The sequence below is a fragment of the Meles meles genome, chromosome 11, assembly GCF_922984935.1.
Source record: "Meles meles chromosome 11, mMelMel3.1 paternal haplotype, whole genome shotgun sequence".
NCBI classification, from domain to species: domain Eukaryota; kingdom Metazoa; phylum Chordata; class Mammalia; order Carnivora; family Mustelidae; genus Meles; species Meles meles.
In genome coordinates, this window is record NC_060076.1 from 5,564,938 (window position 1) to 5,585,407 (window position 20,470).

Consider the following 20,470-nt stretch of genomic DNA (forward strand, 5'->3'; position numbering starts at 1 on the left):
GGCCCAGAGGCGATGCCTGAGAGACATCGGTTAGATGGAAGCAAACAAGCAAAGGCCCATCTCACCCGGGAACCAGAGCCCACACAGCCCAGCTCTGGGCCTCAGGGAGTCCAATGTCTGGCCCGTTGACCAAGAGCATCTGGAAGGCAGAGTGGGGTCCCGTTCCAAGCGACCTGGCTCGGGGTCCCAGAGCAGGAACAGGAAGTGTGATCCTGGGGCTCAACCCCACCCCCTCGGAGCTCTGTGGGGCCTCCGGCCCAGGTCTGTGTGTGCGTCTGTCCCCTAGCAATATGAGGACACTGGGCCTTCACCACCTCGCATCCCCCAGGAGCGGCAGGCCCCCCCCCCCACAGTGGGGGTAGAAGAGCGGTCTGCAGTGCGAGTGACTCGGGGGGACAGTCCCCAGCGCACCTTGCACTTCCACGGAATACTGCAGCACGGCCTCCCCGGCGGGGCTGCTGGCCACACAGCTGTAGGGGCCTCCGGACGCCTCCCCCGGGCTCTCCAGGCTCAGCACGCTGCCTCCCGCCTCCAGCCACGTCTCGTTGCTCTCTGCCACGGGCAGCCCCTCGCGGTGCCAGGAGAGGGTGGGGGGTGGGTGGCCTCTGGCTACACACTCCAGCGCCAAGGGCCTCCCAGCCACGGCCTTTACCACACGAGGCTCCCCTCCAGCACCCTCGATGGTGGGTGGGACTAGGGAAGAAGCAGGGGGCTGCTCAGGGACCAGAAGGGGACACCTGTCTGCTCTCCGCCCAGCAGGCCAGCGTAAGCCCCTTGCTGACTGACCTCCCGTGAACCACCTGCTCCCCGGCCCCTGGCTGGAAGCATTCTCTCCCTCCCTCTGCCCCTGGGCCACATCCCTCCCCCAACACGGCTTGCCTCTTATCTCCAACCCTGCCACCCCTGCGAGCTCCCCAAGAGCAAAACGAGAGCGTGTCTGTGCCTTTGTGTCTACACACAGTAGGTCTCTATTTTCGTGGAACTCAAAGCGATGGGCTCCCCGGGGCCCGAGACTAGCACCGCTGCTCCTTCAGGTCCCTTCCCTGGTCTGAGGAAGTGGACACCGGGAGCAGGCCAAGTTCAGAGGGTTTTTTGGGGCTCAGCCCTCAATGGCCAAGGGGGTAGCTGGAGGGGGACTTCTCTCTTCCCCACGTAGGGGTCCCCTGTTGCAGAGACCACAGAGCCCTCACCAGGGGCCATGGGGACACGACTGCCTGAGATGAGCCTCTCCGTCTTGTGTAGTCACAAGCCCCTTCGAAAATTGTAGGAAAATGCATTTCCAGGAGGTCCTCTGATCCCCAAGTGACAGTCCCTGAGATGGCAGCTGGGCGGATCCTCAGCAGCTGCTGGTGAACCCCACACAGCCCAACTTCCCTTCGGGATCCCCATGGCCCCAGCCTCCAAGCCCTCCACACCTTGAGGGACCAGAGCTCCGGAGCTGGGTCCTCTCCAGGGGCCAGGATAATCGCACCGGACTGCATCCTGGGTCCCGGACCCCATGCCTGCCCACTTACACTCAGTTCCCCCCACCCCCGCTCAGAGCCCAGCCCTCCCCAGGTGGGTCTACACCCAGGTAAACAGCACAAGATACACAGTCAGACCCCTTGTCCGCACACCGTGAACCAGGTCACATCACCTCCTAGCAAGTGACCCTCAACCAGCCTCTCCTCCCCCATGCAGAAGCCACTGCACTCCTGGGTAAGTGCGAGACAGGGAGACAAGAGCCCAGTGCCCTGAGCCCTGATGAAATAAGCTGATGCTGTGAAAAACCCCAGGGGCCCCAGCTCACAGTGAGTGATTAACGAAGAGTGGTTAATTATTCATTGAAGAGCAGTGAAAAGCGGTACCCCCAGAGGGAAACATGAATTCTCTGCTTGGCTCTGCCTGGGCCCCCCAAGACAGGCCCTTCCGCCTCTGGCTTCAGCATCCTGCCCATCTGGGTGAGGGAAGCTGGATAAGCCCAGATGGCCATTCTCCCTGGTAACTCCTTAGTCTCAGTATCCTGGGCCTCTGGCCACGCCCCCTCGGCAACTGTTGAAGATGGGCCCACCATAGCCTAGAGTCCCCCACCCCCACCCCAGCTGACTGCTCCCTGCTGCAGCCCCCGCCACTCACCGTAAACCTCCAGCCTGGTGCTCTTCTCTGCGACCCCCACAGGGTTGCTGGCCTGGCAGGTGTACGTGCCAGCATCCACGCCCCGGGCCCTCCCCAGCTGCAGCTGCCGGCCGCCCCTGGTGTAGACAGCTTCAGCGCTGAGTGGAAGGGAGGCCCCGTCCTTGAACCAGCTGATGTTGGGAGCAGGCACCCCTCGGGCCTCACACAAGAACCGCACTGGGTGGCCCTCCATGACGACCACCTCGCTCGTCTCATTGGAGCCCCAGATGGTGGGAGGTGCTGAGAATGGCAATGGGGGGGGCGCTGGTCACAGGGAGCCTCCCCAAGGCGGCTGGTGTCCCAGCCCCAGAGTGGTGATCCCACACCCGTGGGCCACAAGCCCTACGCACGTCACCAGCTCCTACCACAGGGTGTGGAATGCTTGGGGCACGGGACAGTAGAGGGTCTGGGGACAGATGGGGACAGACCTCTCGGGACATGCTGATGTGGGACCCGGTCATCACAAGAGGTGTGGAGATGTTGGAGGAGCCCCAGGTCTGGGCTCTAGCCCGACTCTGCATCTCACTCACCGCGTGACCGGGCATAGGTCATTCCCCCTCTCTGCGAGTACTCAGTCTCCCCATCCATAAAATGACCAAAATCAGGGGGTCACCACTGGTGACACCCTCGGCGATGGGGGGGGACACGTGGGCACGGCGCAAACTAGCACTGCATCTCAGGAAAGAACAGCTCCGCCCTTCCCAAACTCCTTCCATCCTGATTACAACGGAGGGAAAGGCCAGGTTTGGGAGACCGTGTACATAATCTTCTAGTACTTTCTAGATCAGTGCTCTCTTTTCAAGCCCTGGGCCCTCCCCTTTCCCAGGATCCAGGCGGGTGTTCTGGCCTCTACTCCTGCCGGGTGGAGAACCAGGCTGGGACTGCCCAGAGGCCCTGGCTTCCCACTGGGAGTGGAGACATCAAATATCCTTTGAAATAAGTGTGTTTCCGTGTAAGGCAAGGGACTCGATTTAAAGAAACGATCATCCCAAGCAGGGTCGGGAATAGGAAAGCTGCAAAGCTGGGGATGGGGACAGTGGGATTCAGGAGCCCTGGGCCAGCTTCCCTCTCCCTCCCGACAGCCTTACTGGACGGGGGAGCTCCTCCTCCAGGACCCCCGTCTCTGCCCCGTCCTTCCGCCATGCAGCGGGCAGCCGTGACAGGGGTGCCGGGCTCACCCTGCATCCTGAGCCGGAAGTCCTTGGCCTGCTGGCCGGCAGGGCTGAAGGCCACACACTGGTACCGTCCCTCATCCCCCAGGTGACTGCTGGTGATTCTGAGAACCTGGCCATCCTCCTGGAGCTGGACGTGAGGATCTCCTGGGAGGACAGGCCTGGAAGGGCGGTCACGAGAACACCCCCGGTTAGGGCTAGGCTGCACAGAGGGGAGTCTGCCTCTGGTGAAAAACGAGTCTGAAAGGTTCAGTCGCTGGAAGGAGTGCCTGTCTGCAGAGGAGAGCCTACAGTGGAATGTTATTCAGCGAGTGTAGGCCCACGAGGACTTGCTGAGAGCTCAGATGATGGTTGGCTTTGTTTAGCAATCCGCTATTTTTTTTTTAAACATTTTGTTGTTGTTGTTGTTTTCTTAAGATTTTTATTTATTTGGCAAAGAAAGAGAGCGCAAGTAGGCAGAGTGGCAGGCAGAGGCAGAGGGAGAAGCAGGCTCCCCACTGAGCAGGGAGCCCAACGCAGAGCTCGATCCCAGGACCCCGGGATCATGACCTGAGCAGAAGGCAGACATTTAACCCACTGAGCCACCCAGGCACCCCAAGCAGGTACATTATTTTTTAGACACGATGCTGTTGCAAGTTCAGCAGACTGCAGGAGAATGTCACGTGACTTTCATGCACACTAGGAAATGAAAAAATTCGTTCAATTCGCTCTATCGCGATATCTGTTCTCTCGCAGTGTCCTGGAACGGAAGCCGCAGCATCTCCGAGATGTGTCTGTACCCCTCCCTGCTCCAGCACGGACGAACCCCGAGAATTGCGTGCTAAGTTAGAGACGCTGGGCACAGAAGGACACGCACTCCTTGACTGCAGGGAATTAATCTGAAATACAGGCACATCTACGGAGACAGTGAGAAGACTAGTGGTTGCCAGGGGCTGATGGGTATGGAGTCCCCTTTCAGGGTGACGAAACGTTCTGGGACCAGAGAGAGGGGACTGATGGTGTGCCCGCTGTGCGTGCACTAAATACTACGGAAGTGTGCCCTTTAGAATGGTTGATTTTATATTTCGCAAATTTTACCTAAAAAAAAAGTTAAAAACAAAAAGCAACACTGGCTAAGTAATGAGAAAATCCTGCTGGGAGCAAGAGGGGTGTCCCCTGGGTAATGGCAGGAGGGGACAGGAGGTGTTCCATGCTGCCCTCTGCTGCCTGGGTCCTGGGTGGCACATGTGATGCCCGTCAGCCTTCCTCACTCAAGTTTGCCCTCCCCGGACCCCCTCCACCCAGCCCCCGCCTGGGCACCACCCCCATGCCATGCACCAGGAAGACCACTCACTGCCCGTCCTTGGTCCATTCCACCTGGGGTGCGGGGACCCCCAAGGTCCGGCACTCCAGCTCCACATCGGCACCGGCCAGGCCCAGCACCTCCTGGGCAGCCCCGGCTCCGAGCACAGAAGGAGGGACTGGGTGTCAAGGGGTAGAGGGGAGAAAACTCCTCAAATCCTGCACAGGCAAAGGCCCTGTGGTAGGCCTTCATCTGTGTGGGTCCCCAGCTCGGTGCACCCTTCCCTCCCCATCCGTCCCTCACTCAAAGCTCCCTGGCTGGATCGGGACCCTGCTCTGTACTTTCTCAGCAGCCCGTATGGCTTTATCGTAGCACATAACACAACATTAATTACAGGATTAATCCTGCGACTGCCTAGTGTCTGTACTAAGAGCTCTGTGAGGACAGGGACGGATCTGTCGTGGCCCCCTCTGTGTCCCTGACACTCAGCAGGCAAAGTCCCCCTCCTCCCCAGCCTCCAAAAGGGTAGGGGCTTAGGCCTCACTCACTGAGCACAAGGAGATCAAAGTCCCTTTGGGTAGTCCCTGCCTGGTTCTCCGCCCGACAGGAGTAGAGGCCGGAATCACCCTCCTGAATCCTGGGAAAGTGGAGGGCCCGGGACTTGTCCAGGAGACGGTGACTGCCTGTCTTGGGAATCTGGGCAGGAGAGGCCAGAGGGAGCTGGTGAGAAGGGTCTGGCCACTCCCTGATGTCAGGGAGCTGGTCGGTGACTTGGAACCTGGGGTTTCTGATAACAGTGCCATGCCCCTTCTACCATGCAGCCCCCCAGGTTCCTTGTGGGAAGGCAGGCCTCCACTGTCCAGCGCATTCCCCAAAACCCCTGTCACATCCCCTTGCCACACCTGGCACATGCAAAAACCCATTCAGAAGGCCCATACACTATCCAAATCCCACCCACAACCCGCCTCCCCCCACAACCTCCCAAGGACACACCGGCTGCCCATCCTTGAACCACGTGATCTCAGGGGCTGGAAAGCCATTCGCGTCACACTCCAAAGTCAAGGACTGCCCGGCCATGCCTGACACATTGGCCCTGCGCCCGTCCTCCCGGATGCTAGGGGGCACTTGGGAGCAAAGAGAAGCAGAGAAGCTGTCCCCTCCCTGGAGGGTCACGGCTACCCAGAACCCATCCGGGCCACGCTTCCTGGCCTGGACAGTCAGACTGCCCTTCCCCAGATTCTGGGGTCTCACCCCAGTTTCTGATCTGGCCACCAGGATCGATGCGGACCTGGGAATGCCGCAGAGCCCACCACCCTAGGACCCACACATCCCAGTTGTTCCCGGGCACTGTGCCACTTTCTCGGACATTCAGCTTTGCGAGGTGCTGGAGCCCCCAGAGCCATCTGGTTCCACTTCTAACCTGTTGCAGCGATCACCTGGGAGGGACCCCGGAGTCATAATCTCTGAAGATGGGGCCTGGGTCTATCATTGTAACAAACCTCCCAGGCAAGTCATTACAGAGCAAGCCAGGGTGGCTCACAGCCTGCCCCGCCGTGAGCTCTCAGGCCCTGGGGAGCTGGCGCCGCCCTACCTGGGCATCCTGGGGCACCGCTGGAAAGTTTATACAAGCCATCCCCTGCTCTGGGGTCCCTGCTTACCGTAGACCACCAGCTTGGCTCTCCTGGACGTGGAGCCTGCCTCATTGGTGGCCTGGCACTCATAGTCTCCGCTGTCAGTGGGAGAAACTGAGGCCAGAAACAGGGAGCCTTCATCCAGCACCTCCAGGCCCGGCCGGCCACGCAGGGGATCCAAGGATGGGCCCTTCCGCCACGTGACCTGTGGCTTGGGTGTCCCTGGCAGGGCACACGGAGTCATCAGCATGAGCGCTCTGTCCTCCTTCCCCTCTGCACCCACATTCCCGCCCTTCTCCCTTATGCAAACGTCACTGAGCCTCTGGCGGTGATTCCAAGCGCCTCCTCGCCCCTAGGATGGCAGGAGTGCCCACATGCCCACTGCCTCCCCCCCACCCCGTACTGCAGGTCCACTGGTCTCCCAGGGCCCTGAGGGCCACAGGCAAGGGGCCAGAGCCCTCTTCCCGGCTCCCTTCTCAAAGAGGTCCCATCATTTGGAATCATACTCCTGGCCCCGTGACCCGAACCACACTCCTTTCTGCCAATCAGCCCCAACTTTCTACTGTGTGCACGATGCCTTTGCTTAGATTTCTTTTGCCTACCGCCTGTCTCCCAACAAAGGCCAGCATCTTCGCTCTGATTCCCTGACTCCACCCTGCAAGCCCAGGGCCCGGCCCACAGCAGGCGCGAAATGAATGAGCGAGCCCGCTGTACTCAGCATCTGTCCAGTCCGTGCTGGAAAGGGGAGGCTCCGGCTCGGCTGGGCTGCTCATCCCTCCACAGGCATAGGGCTCGCACTGCCGGCCCCCCCCCCCAGCCCCACTGTGAGCGCCACAGCCGCCCCGGACCCCCTTCTTGGACACGACTCACAGCCCAAGGTCCATCTCTGCTAACAGGCACACAGAAGACTGCGAACACATGGCCGCCCCCCTGGGGCCGGGCACACAGTGGGGTCCTCAGATCAGTGTTGGGGGATGACCCGGCCTCCCGAGGGCCACGCACACCCAAGAGGCAGCGGTGTCCGGCGGTCACAGCAGAGCTGGGCTCACACGCGCCCCCGCCCTGCGGACCTGCCGGACGACGTCAAGACAAAGCCCTCTGCGTGCTCGGCCCTCCCTTGCCCTCCTTCCTTCAATGGAGCCATGTAGGAGGGGGGCAGTCCCCAAACTCTGAGGACAGCAACCTCACACCTCCGTCACCTCCCTCCCTCACGGCCAACGCTGGTCATCGGGACCCACAGTGCAGGCGAAGCCGCATAGGCTAATGCCATGCCCCACCCCAGACACCAGCCCCCCGAATCGCTCCTCCAGCCTCAGCCACGGGGAAGAAGGGGTGTGCGCCACCCCATTTGGGCCAGTTTCTGATCTGGGGTGGCCAGCAGGATGTGGTACACTCCGGGCATCGCCTCCTTCCGGAGGGTCCCCAGCCTCCCCCCCACCGGCCACTGTGCCTCCCGTTCTGGGACTCTGCCTGCCGCCAGGAGGGGACGGGGCCTGTCACCCGCTCTGTGCGCACCCGAGAGCCCGCGGGAACCTCCCGCCGCAGGGGCCTCGCTCCCCTTGTCGGGCACGCATGTGTGAGCACACACACCGCACATGCACACCACGGACCCACGTAAACACCACGCCATACACGCGCTACAGCCCCCAGACCGCACGAACCACAACATGGGCTCACACATACGTACAGACCACACACACACAAGCCCACACACATACACACACACAACACACACATCATGACATACACATATACATACACACCACACACACACACACTCTACCACATACACACCACACCTCACATGCACAAACACACACGCCCCGCCCACACACTCCACAACACACGATGCTCCCCCCAGCTCCTCAGCTTTTCTGGAGCGGCCGACCCCACCCCCATCCTCCCGCCATGCCAGGTCCCAGGACTTCAGAGCTGCTGTCCTGGTGGGACACTGAGTTTCGAACCCTGGAACTTGTTTTTCAACGCAAAACTCCTCAATGAGCTCCAACCACAGAGCTGCCCTGTTGTCTGCCAGGCAGCGGGCGGGCTCCTGGCTTTCCCGTCCCGCCCCCCAAGGAGCAGGCGGGTTCTGTCACCCACCGTGGGTACCAGGCCTTCTGCATTCCAAGCGCTGGGTGCAGCACCTTCTCCTTAGCCCTCTGAGCCCAAGGTCGCACGGCAGGTGGATGCCGGCGCCCAACCCTGCCCACCAGGCAGCGACCAGCTTGAAAGGGAGAAGGCCAAGGGCACCCGGGGGGCAGGTGCTGTTTATCGAGGGGGCTTGGGTTATGCTGATTCAGCTGAAGTCGGGCCCAGAGGACAGGCCCTTGACTGACCAGAGAGGATGAGGGGCACAAGGGGCAGGAGCGCCACTGGCTGGGTCCCCCCTCCCACCTCCCAGGACTGCGGAACGGCTGCTTGCTGTTCCCGGAGACAGGCACAAGGTGGCGCCCTGGCTGAGCGTGGGCTGTCAGCCCCCCAGGTGGGCGGGTCTCAGAGAGGAGGTTCCCTAAGCTGCTCCCACCCAGCCCTGCCTCCTACCTGCCCCTCCCTGGGGCCTGTTCCAGGGACTTCCCTGGGCTCCCGGCACCAGAAGTGACGCAGGGACTAGAACCAGCTCTCCTGGCTCTTTCTAGACTCTTGTAAGCAGCCTCGCACCCAGATGCCCATCCAACACATCCCCCTGAGCCCACAGTGTGCCAGGCACCATGCCGGGACCCAAACTCCTGCTGTTCCACCGACCCCTCCCAGCTGTCTTGTGGGGGGGTCTGGAATGGCCCCACTGTACAGATGAGAAAATAGAGGCTCCATCAAAAGGTATGAACTGCCCCATGGTACCTGGCCTAGAGGGGCCAAAGCGGGGTTCAGCACGGGGCGGCTGACCACAGAGGGGGCTATCTTGGCCCCACACTGTGCTGCTGCTCCCAAGGGGGCCCCCAAAGGGCTAGTCTGCCCCGGGCCACGTGAATCCATCCTCTGCAGGGGCCTCCGAGCCCCAATCCCAAGACCCTTGGGCTGTCCTTGCCTGAGCTGTAGCATTCCCAGAGGGGCTGGGGCTTAAAGGGCCCTTTCGGCGGGGTCAAATGGCACCACATATCGTGAGTCTCCTCCTGGCTGGGTGACCTCTGACAACTTGCTTAAACTTTCTGGGCCTAGGTTGCCCCTAGTCCAAAGGAAAAAAAAATCTAATGCTAAAACCCACCCTACAGTGTTGTCAATAGGATAAAAGTCCCGGCACAGCCGGGCTGGAAGTTAGGACCCCCTAACGCCCGTAACCCATGGGCACTGTCCCCAAGGTGTGACCCAGAAAGCTGACATGGAAGGGGTTCTCCTTCCCAGCCCAAACCCCCCGGGGCCCAGCATCACCTCTGGCCGGGCATGGCAGGCTGGCGTTCTCTCCCGCCACTCTCTCCAACAGGCCGTTGGTCTCATCGGCCTCCCAGTGCGGCGGCTCTGGGGAGAGATGGTGTGGCCCTGCTTACCCCCTGTGGCCCTGCTTACCCCCCACCCCCCGGGCCGGTGGAGAGGGCGTCCCATCCAGAACCCAACCCGGCATAAGGCCCTCAGCCTCCCGGCCACTGGTGCAGACCTGCCTCCCACCAGGTGGCCCATGGGTGACCCACGGTGAAGCCACCAGGGTCCCCCAAGACTCCAGGGCTTGGAAGGTGAAGCTTGGCATGGTCCTGCCCTCCATGCCCCTCCAGCTGCCACTTCCCGGTTTAATTTCAACATAGTGAGGGGCTCCTAGGCGGCTCGGTCGTTTGAACGTCTGACTCTTGATCTCAGCGCAGGCTGTGAACTCGGGATGGTGGGATCGAGCCCCGCACCAGGCTGTGCGCTCAGCATGGAGTCTGCCGGTTCCGTTCCCTCTGCTCCTCACACCTCCCTCTCTTAAATAAATAGAATCTTTATTTTTTTTTAAAGATTTTATTTATTTGAGAGAGAGAGAGAGAGAGAGAGTGAGCGTGTGCGTACACACAGAGGGAAGGGCAAAGGGAAAGGGAGAAGGCAGGCTCCCCGCGGAGCAGGGAGCCGGATGCGGGACTCGATCCCCGGACATGAGCCGAAGGCAGACGCTTCACCGACTGAGCCACCCAGGCGCCCCATAAATGAAACCGCTGACCCAGACCTCCCCGGCTCCAGGCACCTCACACACTTTCTCTCACTGGCTCCTCGCGGATAATCAGGCCCATTTTCCAAGGGAGAAAACCGAGGGCCACAGAGTGGAAATAACTGGCCTACAGTCGTCCAGCTGGAAAGTGGAAGAAGCCGAACCTTGGCCCCGGCACCTGCTCTTGGATCCCGACCCGTGGCACCTTCTGTCCGCACGCGTGGACAGGGTACCCACGAGCCTCCCTCACGAGGGACAGCCCCGCCGCCTCGGGGCACTAGAAGCTGGGAGGAAGGCAGGGGCCACGCATCTCAGAAACCCTGGCTGCTGTGGGGGGAGGGGGGAGCAGTGAGTTCCGGGGTTCAGGGGAGACTCACCCAGCACCCGGAGCTCCAGCTCCCAGGCATCCAGGCCGGCGCTATTGGAGGCCTCGCAGCGGTACAGCCCGGCGTCAGAGGTCTGGATGGCAGAGAAGTGGACGGAGCCCTCGGGCCCCCCACCCTGCAGGGTCACCCCGTCCTTGGACCAGTTCAGCCGCGGCTCTGGGCTGCCCTCAGCCACACAGTTCAGGTCCAGAATCTCTCCTGCCAGCACCTTCAGGACCCGCGGGCCCAGCTGCACCTGAGGGGGCACTGACAGGCCCCGGGGGGGGCATCAGGTGTGGAGCCCCCAGGTGAGGGTCACAGAGCCCAGACCAACCCCCAAAGACTGCCTGTCTGCCCTCCCTTCTGGGTATCACCAACCAGCAGAAATCATCATGGGGGTTGGCCTAAGGCTGACCGTTCCTCATTTTGTCCGGAAAGGACAGTGGGACACCCCAGGTGGACCCCCCAAAGCGAAGAGAATCTGGCCTTTCACCTGAACACGTGTGCTCTCATCACAAAATCACTGCTCCGTGCTCAGTGGCTTTCTCCCCCCACCACCTCCCCTAACCCTCCCCCCAGCCCTTCCCACCTCTGCCCCCTCCCCTATGCCCTCCCTCCCCTGGGCTGGGGAAGATGAAGGTGCTCATTTCTACCACATTCACATCTCCTCCGTCGCATTTGGTCTTTCCTACAGGAAGGTGATACCATGCCCATTTTGCAGATGAAAAACCTGAGGCTCAGAAGGGCTATGTGATTAACCAGAGTCGCCCACCCCTTCCGCTGATAAGACCTGGAGCCTGCCTGGCTCTGTGGGACCAGGCCCCCCTGGGCCTCTATGTCCAGGAGCAGGAGGGTGTACACACCCCGCCTGCCCCCACGCCTGCCGAAAACAATAGCAGCTTTCCCTGTGCTGCGCGCCCCCTTATGACAACCATGGGATGGGCATTGTCGTGGGCCCAAGGAGGAAACCAAGGCTCAGAGAGGCCTAGGGGCCGACCAAGGTCACACAGCCAGGCAGTGGTAGAAGCAGGATTCAAATCCAGCCGTCCCAACTCTGAGGCCCTACTCGTCACCCGGCGCCCCCCACCCCTGCTGCCATGTCTCTCAGACGTTCATGCAAACCCACAGCAAACCTCTGAGCCCTCGCCCTCTCTGAGCCTCGGCCCTTCCACCCGGGAAATGGGATGCTAGCTTAGATCAGGGGGCACTTTTTCTGGAAAGGGCAAGAGACTACATCTTTCACACGGGCCAGATGGTCTGTCTCTCGGCTACTCAACTAGCCACTGTGGAACAAGAGCAGCCCCAGACCACACGTACACAAGCGTGTCAGGCCGTGCCCCCAGAAGGCTGGTTTTATGGACACCGAAACCTGAACCTTGTGTAATTTTCACGCATCACACAGTATTATCTGGGGTTTTCTTTTTCCCGATCACTTAAAAATGTGGACAGCGTTCTTCACTGGTGGGCCATGTGAAAACAGGAAAGGGGTCAGATGGGGTCCGAGGGCCGGAGTTGGCTGACCCCTGTCTTCAGTCATTCCCTGGGGCTTTTGGAGATGACAAGCTCCCTCTTTTTTTGGTGGAGCAACTCCATGGCTAGTCTCTGTGGATGGGACCTGGACACCCAGGGGCATGCCCACTGGTGCCCCAGCTGAGCCAGAAACCAGAACCCCTTCCTGTCTTCTAAGCCCCCACCGACCTAGGCCCACCCTGGGCCCTGCCCTCTGTTCTCAGGACATCCCGACCATGAGCACAGGAGTAGGGAGCAAGGGAAGGCGGAGACAGGGCTGGAGGAAGGATGCAGGGGAGGGGAGAAGCCTTGGAGGGCTCCCACGAAGAGGTGACCGAGCCCAGCCCGCTGAGAGGGAAGAGCACGGAGAAGGCCTGAGAAAGACAGAGGGAAGGGCGGGGCCAAGGGCGAGACCCAGGGGACCAGCAGGGCCCTACCTTGCACCTCGAGGTGGTAGCTCTGAGAGGCGGACCCGGCGGGGTTGCTGGCCGTGCACCTGTAGAGGCCGCTGTCACCGACCTGGGCCTGGGCCAGACGCAGGGATCCTGACGGGAGGAGGCGATGCCTGCAGGAGTGAGGGGCACTGTGAGAGCACAACCAACCCCGCCCCCCGTGGGAAGGACCTCCAGACCCAACTTGAGCTAGCCACCTACCCCTGGAAGCCTGCCAGGACTGAGGCTGTGTCTACCCCTCCCCCCCACACCCTTCAGTCTCCCCCCACCCTGGCCGCGCCTACCTGCCTCTACTTCCAGGCCAGGGCCAGGTCCCACCCCAGCTGGTCTAAGACCTAACGAGCACTGGACTAGGAATCCACGGCTTGGGGTCTGGTCCATAGTCCGAACTTTCCTCACTGAGTAAAGCGAGTCCCTTCCCTTCTTGGGGCCTCCATTTCCTTATCTGCAAAATGGGCACACCAGGAAGGCCTGCGTCTGGGGCTGGTGGGTGGATTCCATGTGGGTTCCGCCCAGGGCCTGCCACAGGGTCACCAGTAACTCCCCCTCTTCTACTGCACGCCCTGCCCTCAGGCAGGGGATGAGGCCCCCTTTGCCTGCCCTTCCCACGGCTTGCAGGGAGAAGCTGCCAGCCCAGGGCCCTCTGTGCCTAAGTGCCAGGGCTGGCCAGACTCGGAAGCTGGTGCTCTTTGGTGCCCTGTGGCCCAGCATGGTGCTGGGCCCTCCAGAGGGAGCCATGGAGGCTGCCCGTCACGGCCCTCCCCATCTGGCCCACCTTGCTCCAGGCACCTGGCCCCTATCCCAAAGGGATCCGGGGCCCCCAGCCAGACTCCTGCAGCTGGGCTGGACCCCACGGGGCCCCTGCAGACATGATGTCACCGGCCCACATGTGCTGGCTCTGGGACGCCCCTGTCCCCACAAATTAAGGAGGGCAGCTGCAGCCACTGGCCCCAGCTGGCCCCAAAGGCAAGCGGCCAGCACGGGGGCGGGGGACCCCAAAGGCCAGCCCCGCAGCCTGTGCTCCCAGGATACAGCTGAGCTCTGGAGTCAGATAGGTCTGGGCTGCCCCCTCCCCTTTCTGCTGAGCCTTGGTTTCCTCCTCGGCAACACGGAAGTGACAACAGTCCCAGTGTCCCAGACGTCTGCGAGCCACGTGCTGGGCATGTGTTTCTCAAACAGGTCAGCGTCACCGGCAACGGACTCTCTAGGCAACCCCGGGCTAACTACTTTGGCCCTGCTGGGCCTCTGTCTCCCCATCTGTGAGATGGGGTAATAGTCGCCCTGCTCAGCGGCTCCCCTCCTGGAGCATCCAGCAGGCACGTGGCGCAAGTTCTCTGAGGACACTGTAAGTGACATGCTGGGGGGCGGCCTCAGAGCCCAGGCCCTGGGTCAGAACACTGGGCCCGTCCAATCTTGTCTGGCCACACGCTTGCTATGTGAGTTTGATCTAGACATTTAACCTCCCTGTGCCTCCGCTGTCTCATTCCGGAAACTAGAGACAGCAGTGGCGCTTATCCCTCCTGGGGTCATCGGAAGAACAGAATGGCCTAACGTGCAGCACACTGCCCCGAACAGAACGGCACCCAGCAAAGGGCAGCGGTTACCATGGTGATGACGGTGCAGGCACAAACAATACACAATACAGTTCTGCAGTGTTTAAAACGTTCACATAATTGGCTTCACGTGTATGTGTGTGTGGGGGGGGTGCCCACTCATTTTTCACTGCTGTATAGTATTCCCATGTGATTCTACCATAATTCATGAACTGGTTTCCTTTGGTGGACATTAAATATTTAGATTTTTTTTTTCTTTCCTATCGTCCTCCCTCTCTCCCTCCTCTCTCTCTCTCTCTCTCTCTCTCTTCCACCACCAGGGCTCTGTGCACACAGCCGTGTGTCCTGCAGGCGCAGAGCCAGGGCTCAGCCAACAACCAGCTGAGCTGCCCTGAGCTGGTTGCTTCATCTTTCATAAAGGGAGGAAAAACACCACTTCGGTCCCATTTCGTCCCAGTAACAGGGGACTGCTTCCCCCACCCGGCATCACTTCCTTGGCTCGGTTTTTCTTACCTACAATTGTTGTCTGTTTGGTTTCTTTAATTAAATAATGTTGACATCCACCAAACAAGGACCAGATCATTCTGAGAATGGAGCATGCACTCAGTCACACTGGGGACAGGGACACGGTTCCCTCCCTCCCCGGCCTCACTGCAAACCTCCGCTGGCAAAAAGCGCAGCTCAGGGGAAAGAGATCTGGGGTGGGGACCGGAGTTCAGGATCTGAGGTCTGGTCCTGCTACAGACATGCTGTGCAACCTCAGGCAGCCGGACGATGTCTCTGAACTCTGACTTCTTCATATTTGAAGAGGCAGCTCTGGATTCCTTTGTTCAGAAGTTGCCTTCTAGTTCTGAGAACTTTAGAGACCACAGAGCTCTTTGCTTGCTCTCTCTCTCTCTCTCTCTCCTGCCCTCAACAAGACCTTTAAAGGACAGGAAGTAGGAGCTTCCGGAAAAAGAGAATCAAAGAAATGTCCGAAAGCGGAAAATTCCCCATAGTGAAGGTAGGCAGCACATCTTTCTTGGGACCAGCCCCAGGTCAGTGCCCAGAAAGGGAGTTGCTGCTCGCTTCATCACGAACGAAAAATGGAAAGTGGGGAGAATCCATCTTACAGATGGACAAGCCGAGTCCTAACAGAGGCCAAAGGACCCAGCGCCGGCCCCGTGCAGCCTGAGTCTGTCGCCACCGACAAAATGGTCCTATCACCGCCTTGTTGTTTTTTTTTTTTTTTTAAAGATTTATTTATTTGACAGAGAGAAATCATAAGAGAGGCAGGCAGAGAGAGAGGAAGGGAAGCAGGCTCTCCGCGGAGCAGAGAGCCCGATGTGGGACTCGATCCCAGGACCCCGAGATCATGACCTGAGCTGAAGGCAGCGGCTTAACCCACTGAGCCACCCAGGCGCCCCTACCGCCTTGTTTTAAAGCCCTCTGCGGCTGTCCACTGCTTGCTGCCTCAAACCCAAGCACAGTATCCTGGTCTGTGTGGACCAGTCCCCCACCCCCACCCCGGCTGGACCGCCATTCTGTCCACCCGGGGCACCCCTCCACCTCCTGCGCACCCAGATTCCACCAGCTCAGCCTTCAATACTTAGACATCACCTCCTCCAGGAAGGTCTCCTGCCTTGATGCTTCAAGGCTGGTAGGTGCAGCCCATGGACTCCCACAGCTGCCTGTCCTTCCCCCACCCCACGGGCTTGTGACCCAGCTCTCCCTCCCCTTTCTCAGAGGCTCTGCAGGTGTGGCAGCTGGAGTCCAGCGGTGGGGGCCAGGGAGAGGTGCGAGGAATTGGGGAGAACACGGCCGCCGTGTGCATGCGGCGTGATCAGCGGCAGCCCCTCCGTCGTGGCGGAGCGACCAGATGGCTCCCCGAAGCCCCCAGAAGAGAACAGGGGAACTTCCTGTTTATGACACGTCCTGGGCCCGAGTTGTGACCGTTGGCTGCCCCTGCAGGGCTCACACAGACGCACAGATCGGGGCTCAGATCTGACAGGGGCCCACGTACTCTGCCCAGTCCCTCTGGTTCTTGGAGTTCCAAGGGCGGGCGGGGGTGGGGGGGCACCTACCTACCCAGGGAGAGCAAAGGGCCCCTGAGAGAAAGGGCTCAGAATCAAGCCAAGAGCTGGGCTCACTCCCAGCACACTCCTGGGCCGCGGCCTCCCTCCAGCTCACCTGTCCTGCTCCCTCTCGTTCTCTGTGGCTCACGGAAGAGGAGCCACCTCTGTCCTGGGCAATGCCCTGTGTCTGGTTACAAATCCCAGAGCCATTACACCATTCATCACACTTGGGGTCACCTGTTGACACTGACAGTTCCGTAAGCGGAGGGACCAGGGGCCTGCCCTGTCCCCAGCCCTTAACGCAGGCCCCGGCCCGCAGGAGGTGCTTAATAAATGCATAACGGCAAATCCCAGCTGTCCACGCACACCCCCTGCCCTCCCCCCTTCACTCATACTGTCTCCCCATCCCTCCAGGCTGGTCTTAAGGGCAATCTCCTGCCCTCCAGATCCCCTTCAAGGCAACACATGCCCCCGCTCCTCCAGGAAGCCCTCCCGGATGCACGCCCTGCTCTGAGTCGCGTGGAGTTCAGGTCAGCCACCTGCTCACTCGTTCCCTGGCTAGACAAAGAGCCAAGGGGTTCCGGGTGGGCCGGCTGCTGCAGGGGTGGGGAAAATGCTCCCGTCCTCGGGCTGCTCAGAGTCCAGGCAGCTTGTCTACGCCCCGTCCCTCTGGCCGCGTCCCCTGACGCTCACCCTGCTGCCCCATGTCTAAAGGGCCTGCTGCCGCCCTTCCAAGCTCGCTGCATGAGCACAAGCCTTCAGGAGAAGGACGGTGGCTGTCCAACGAACAGCACTCCTCACGGTCACCCGCCAGAGGGCTGCTCCTCACCCACGTGTGCCTGCCACATGCCTGGGGTTGGGGGGGGGAGCCCGCACCCTCTCCCGCCGATGACCACTCTGACCCTCATCTCCGTGCTGGGGCCACGCCACAGAACATTGTAAGGAAGCCCCCGGCAGAAAAACCAGTCTGGACAATTTAGGAAGAGGGGCCTGAGACCCACAAAAGGACCAAATATGACCTAGGTGAGAGCGGGAGGACGCGCCATCCCCATGAGTCCGAGGAACAGCCCAGCAACGCCAACACAGAGGGCTGGCAACGACTAAGCGCCTCCTGTGTGCCGTGCACGTCTCAGCACCGACGACGCCCGCTCTTGCTCGAAACTCCCAACGGCCAGACCTGCAAGGCAGACAGAGCCTACCGGGAGCCCCCTCTTCTGCAGAGGACAAACTGAGTCGAAACAGAGAGACGAGGCTCCCCCCACAGTGGGTCAGGGCAGCAGGCAGACTTGACCTTTGGATGCTGCAACCATGCTCCCAACCATCAAGGTACTCCTAGTGTTTGCTTCTGAAGTTCATTGCCCTTGACTGTTCTCCAGACAGAGAGCTGTTGGCCAGGGGCTATGAGACCCAGCTCAGAGCTGCTCGGCCAGGAGGCAACACGAGCTGTGAGCATCCGTCACGGCGAAGACCCCACAGGGGACAGTCGCTCTTCTCCGCGACCACCAGAACCCGGCTGCAGCTCGACATTCCACTCCACTTGGGGCTCTCTGCGGGATGCTCCCTCCACTCGCCGTCCCCTCCCCTCCAGCGTCCCCCCACCCCCGGATGCGTCTGGATTGGCCCTGAGTGGGACCTTGGCCCGCTGCCCCAGGGAGCTGGAGCCCGAGCCAGGAGCGCTCACAGCTGTCCCAACCACACCTCAGAGCCACAAACAAACACTGTTGCCTGGAAACCCCACTTCACCCCAGCATCCCGGCGCAGAATCATGGGACAAGAGCCACTAAGAGTTCTCTGGCCACCATCGTCTGCCCAACCCTTGCATTTCTCAGATGGGAAGACTGAGGCCCAGAGAGGGGATGAGTCTCACTCAAGTTCACTCAGTAAGTTGGGGACCAGGCTGGGACGGGACCACCCAATGTCATGCACAGACAGAGCCCGGTGTCTCTCTGAGGGCCTTTTCTCGTGGCCGCTGCCGTGGCCCCCTGCGCACACGGGCTTGCTCACGAGCCCTGCTGACAGCCCGTCCGAATCACGACTCTGCTTTTCACAGGCAGCAGACACACGGGGTAGCAAGCACCCAACGACCATTCCCACCCCCGGAATCAGTTGTTTGCTTTGGGAATGATACCCCAAGGAAATGACCCAGAAGATAAGGAGAAGCGTTGTGGGAAGATGTTCCAACAGCGCACGGATCCCCACGGAGAACTGGCAAAGGAACGCACGCCCCAAACAGAGAAGGAGCTTAGCAACCATGAGAGCCGAGCGCCCTGGAATGTTATTTTGCCCTTTCAATGAACAGCAAGTGACACGGGCCAGGATGAATCAAGGAAATGGGTGAATGGGGAAAAAATACCAGCGACAAGGGGCAGAGAGAAGGTACACTAAGCCGGATCCTATCCAAGCATCTGCGTGCCCAGAGGGGAAGGGGGCGTGGACGCAGGTGGATGGTTTCAAGTTTAATGATACTCAAGCATCTACAGTTGTCTTTCCTTTGGGACTCATTGACTCCGAGGACAGAGGAGCCCAGAGAATTCTCTAGACCCTGCAGAGAGACCAGTGGCCTGCCCGACCTTGACCCAGAAGCCTGATGTATGTGTGTCAACACGTTCTCACGTCTGCGTGCAGGTCCCCATGTGTCTGTGATCGTGTCTGCATGCATGCTTGTGTCTGTCCGTGTGTCTGTGTGTCTGGTCTCTGTGGGCATGTGTATGTGTCCATGTCTGTTCACGTCTCTGTGTGTGTGTGTGTGTGTGTGTGCATGCACATGTTAGGACCCAGCCCCAGGAGTGGGAAGGTCAGGATCTCAGTTTCCCCACCCCGCAGGCTTCCATTTCCCGCTCTGTGCACCGGGCATGGCGCCGCTCACCCCGGCCACCTCCAGAAGGGCTGGCAGGAGAAGAGGGTCACCTACGCCCCAGCAGAAATGCGGGAGGCCTCCGGGACTCAACCACATCGTGCTTCTCAACCTGATCGGACCACAGAGTCACCAGGGAACCCTGAAGAGCACCAGCCCTGGACCTCTGCTGGCGACCCTAACCGCAGCCAAGGCTGAAAGCCCCACGCCAACGACACCCAGGGTCAGGAAAGACAGGCGCCCGCCAACCACGGGACAGACGCCGACCCCTCATCCCCGAGGACAGAGGAAAGGGCCGTGGCAAACGGGGAGGGGCTGGGTCCAGGAGGCCCGTGAACACTTATGACTCAGAAGACTCCATCCACAAACTTCTAGAATGGCCACTTTGATGGAAGCTGAGCCTTGGGACCCCCCCGGAGAAGGAAGAAAGGAAGGGGCAGCCTCAGAGTAGGAGCAGACAACAGCTCCCTCCCGCCCGACACCGCCATGCTCCGCTCAGTGCGTATTTCCGGGAGGGCTTTTAAATCTTCATTTTCTGGCTGATTGGCTGCAGGACTGAGGGCAGCTGTGTGTCTGTCAGCAAATGGAGCTCCATTCTGTGCAGGAAGCTGTCTGCGCCTCAGGGAGGCCCAGAGAACCACGGGGACCCGGAGCCTGGGAGCCAAGTTCAAACGCAATCGAAGTCGGTGAGGTTACTCACCATGGCCAGCCACGGAAACACCCCAGAGACCCCTCAGCAGGTGGCTGGATCGACCAAAGGGGGTCTTCCCATACAAGGGAGTACTAGTCAGCCACAAAATGGAAAGAAGTCCTGATCCACACTATGATACGCTTGAATCCCCAAAACATACGTAGAGTGAAAAGAAGCAGATACAAAAAGGCACAGATTGTATGATGTCATTTCTGGAATCTTCTGGAAACATCCAGAAGAGATCAGTCCAAAACCAGAAAGCAGATCAGGGGTTGCCAGGGGCTGGAGTGGGGGACGGGCAGGCACAGGAGGGGCCGCCACTGAGTGTGGGGTTTGCCGGGCGGAGGGTGCTGGAAATCGCTGGCAATGTCCTAAAAGCCGTTGTGGTGATGACTCTGAATATACCGAAACCCACACCTGTCCCACTGGGGACTGTATCTCACGAAAGCTTGTATATTTAAAACAGTAGGTAAGAACAAAACGAGGTAACAGACGTGACCATTTTCCAAATGCCAGAAATGATGCCTTAGTATGTGAATAGCCATGGCCGAAAAGTGGTATCAGAGGGCGCGATTTTCCCGCACTTGACCACGTACGAAGCATTGTTCGTCCCTTGCGGGACCCTGTGAGCCTTATGGAAAC

At 60.1% G+C, this 20,470-nt stretch overlaps 1 protein-coding gene across 2 annotated transcripts in view; it reads right to left on the bottom strand.

Moving 5' to 3' along the window:
* Nucleotides 1–20,470, bottom strand: part of HMCN2 (hemicentin 2) — a 145,774-nt gene that overhangs the window by 67,726 nt on the left and 57,578 nt on the right. For both annotated transcript variants that reach the window (XM_046023022.1, XM_046023021.1), the window contains exons 23-32: nucleotides 12,662–12,789; nucleotides 10,728–10,982; nucleotides 9,606–9,692; nucleotides 6,267–6,461; nucleotides 5,602–5,732; nucleotides 5,157–5,304; nucleotides 4,660–4,786; nucleotides 3,333–3,487; nucleotides 2,116–2,394; nucleotides 412–693 (exon numbers count right to left, since the gene is read on the bottom strand). In XM_046023022.1, coding sequence (XP_045878978.1) covers nucleotides 412–693; nucleotides 2,116–2,394; nucleotides 3,333–3,487; nucleotides 4,660–4,786; nucleotides 5,157–5,304; nucleotides 5,602–5,732; nucleotides 6,267–6,461; nucleotides 9,606–9,692; nucleotides 10,728–10,982; nucleotides 12,662–12,789 — 1,787 coding nt within the window. The remainder of the gene's footprint in view (nucleotides 1–411; nucleotides 694–2,115; nucleotides 2,395–3,332; nucleotides 3,488–4,659; nucleotides 4,787–5,156; nucleotides 5,305–5,601; nucleotides 5,733–6,266; nucleotides 6,462–9,605; nucleotides 9,693–10,727; nucleotides 10,983–12,661; nucleotides 12,790–20,470) is intronic.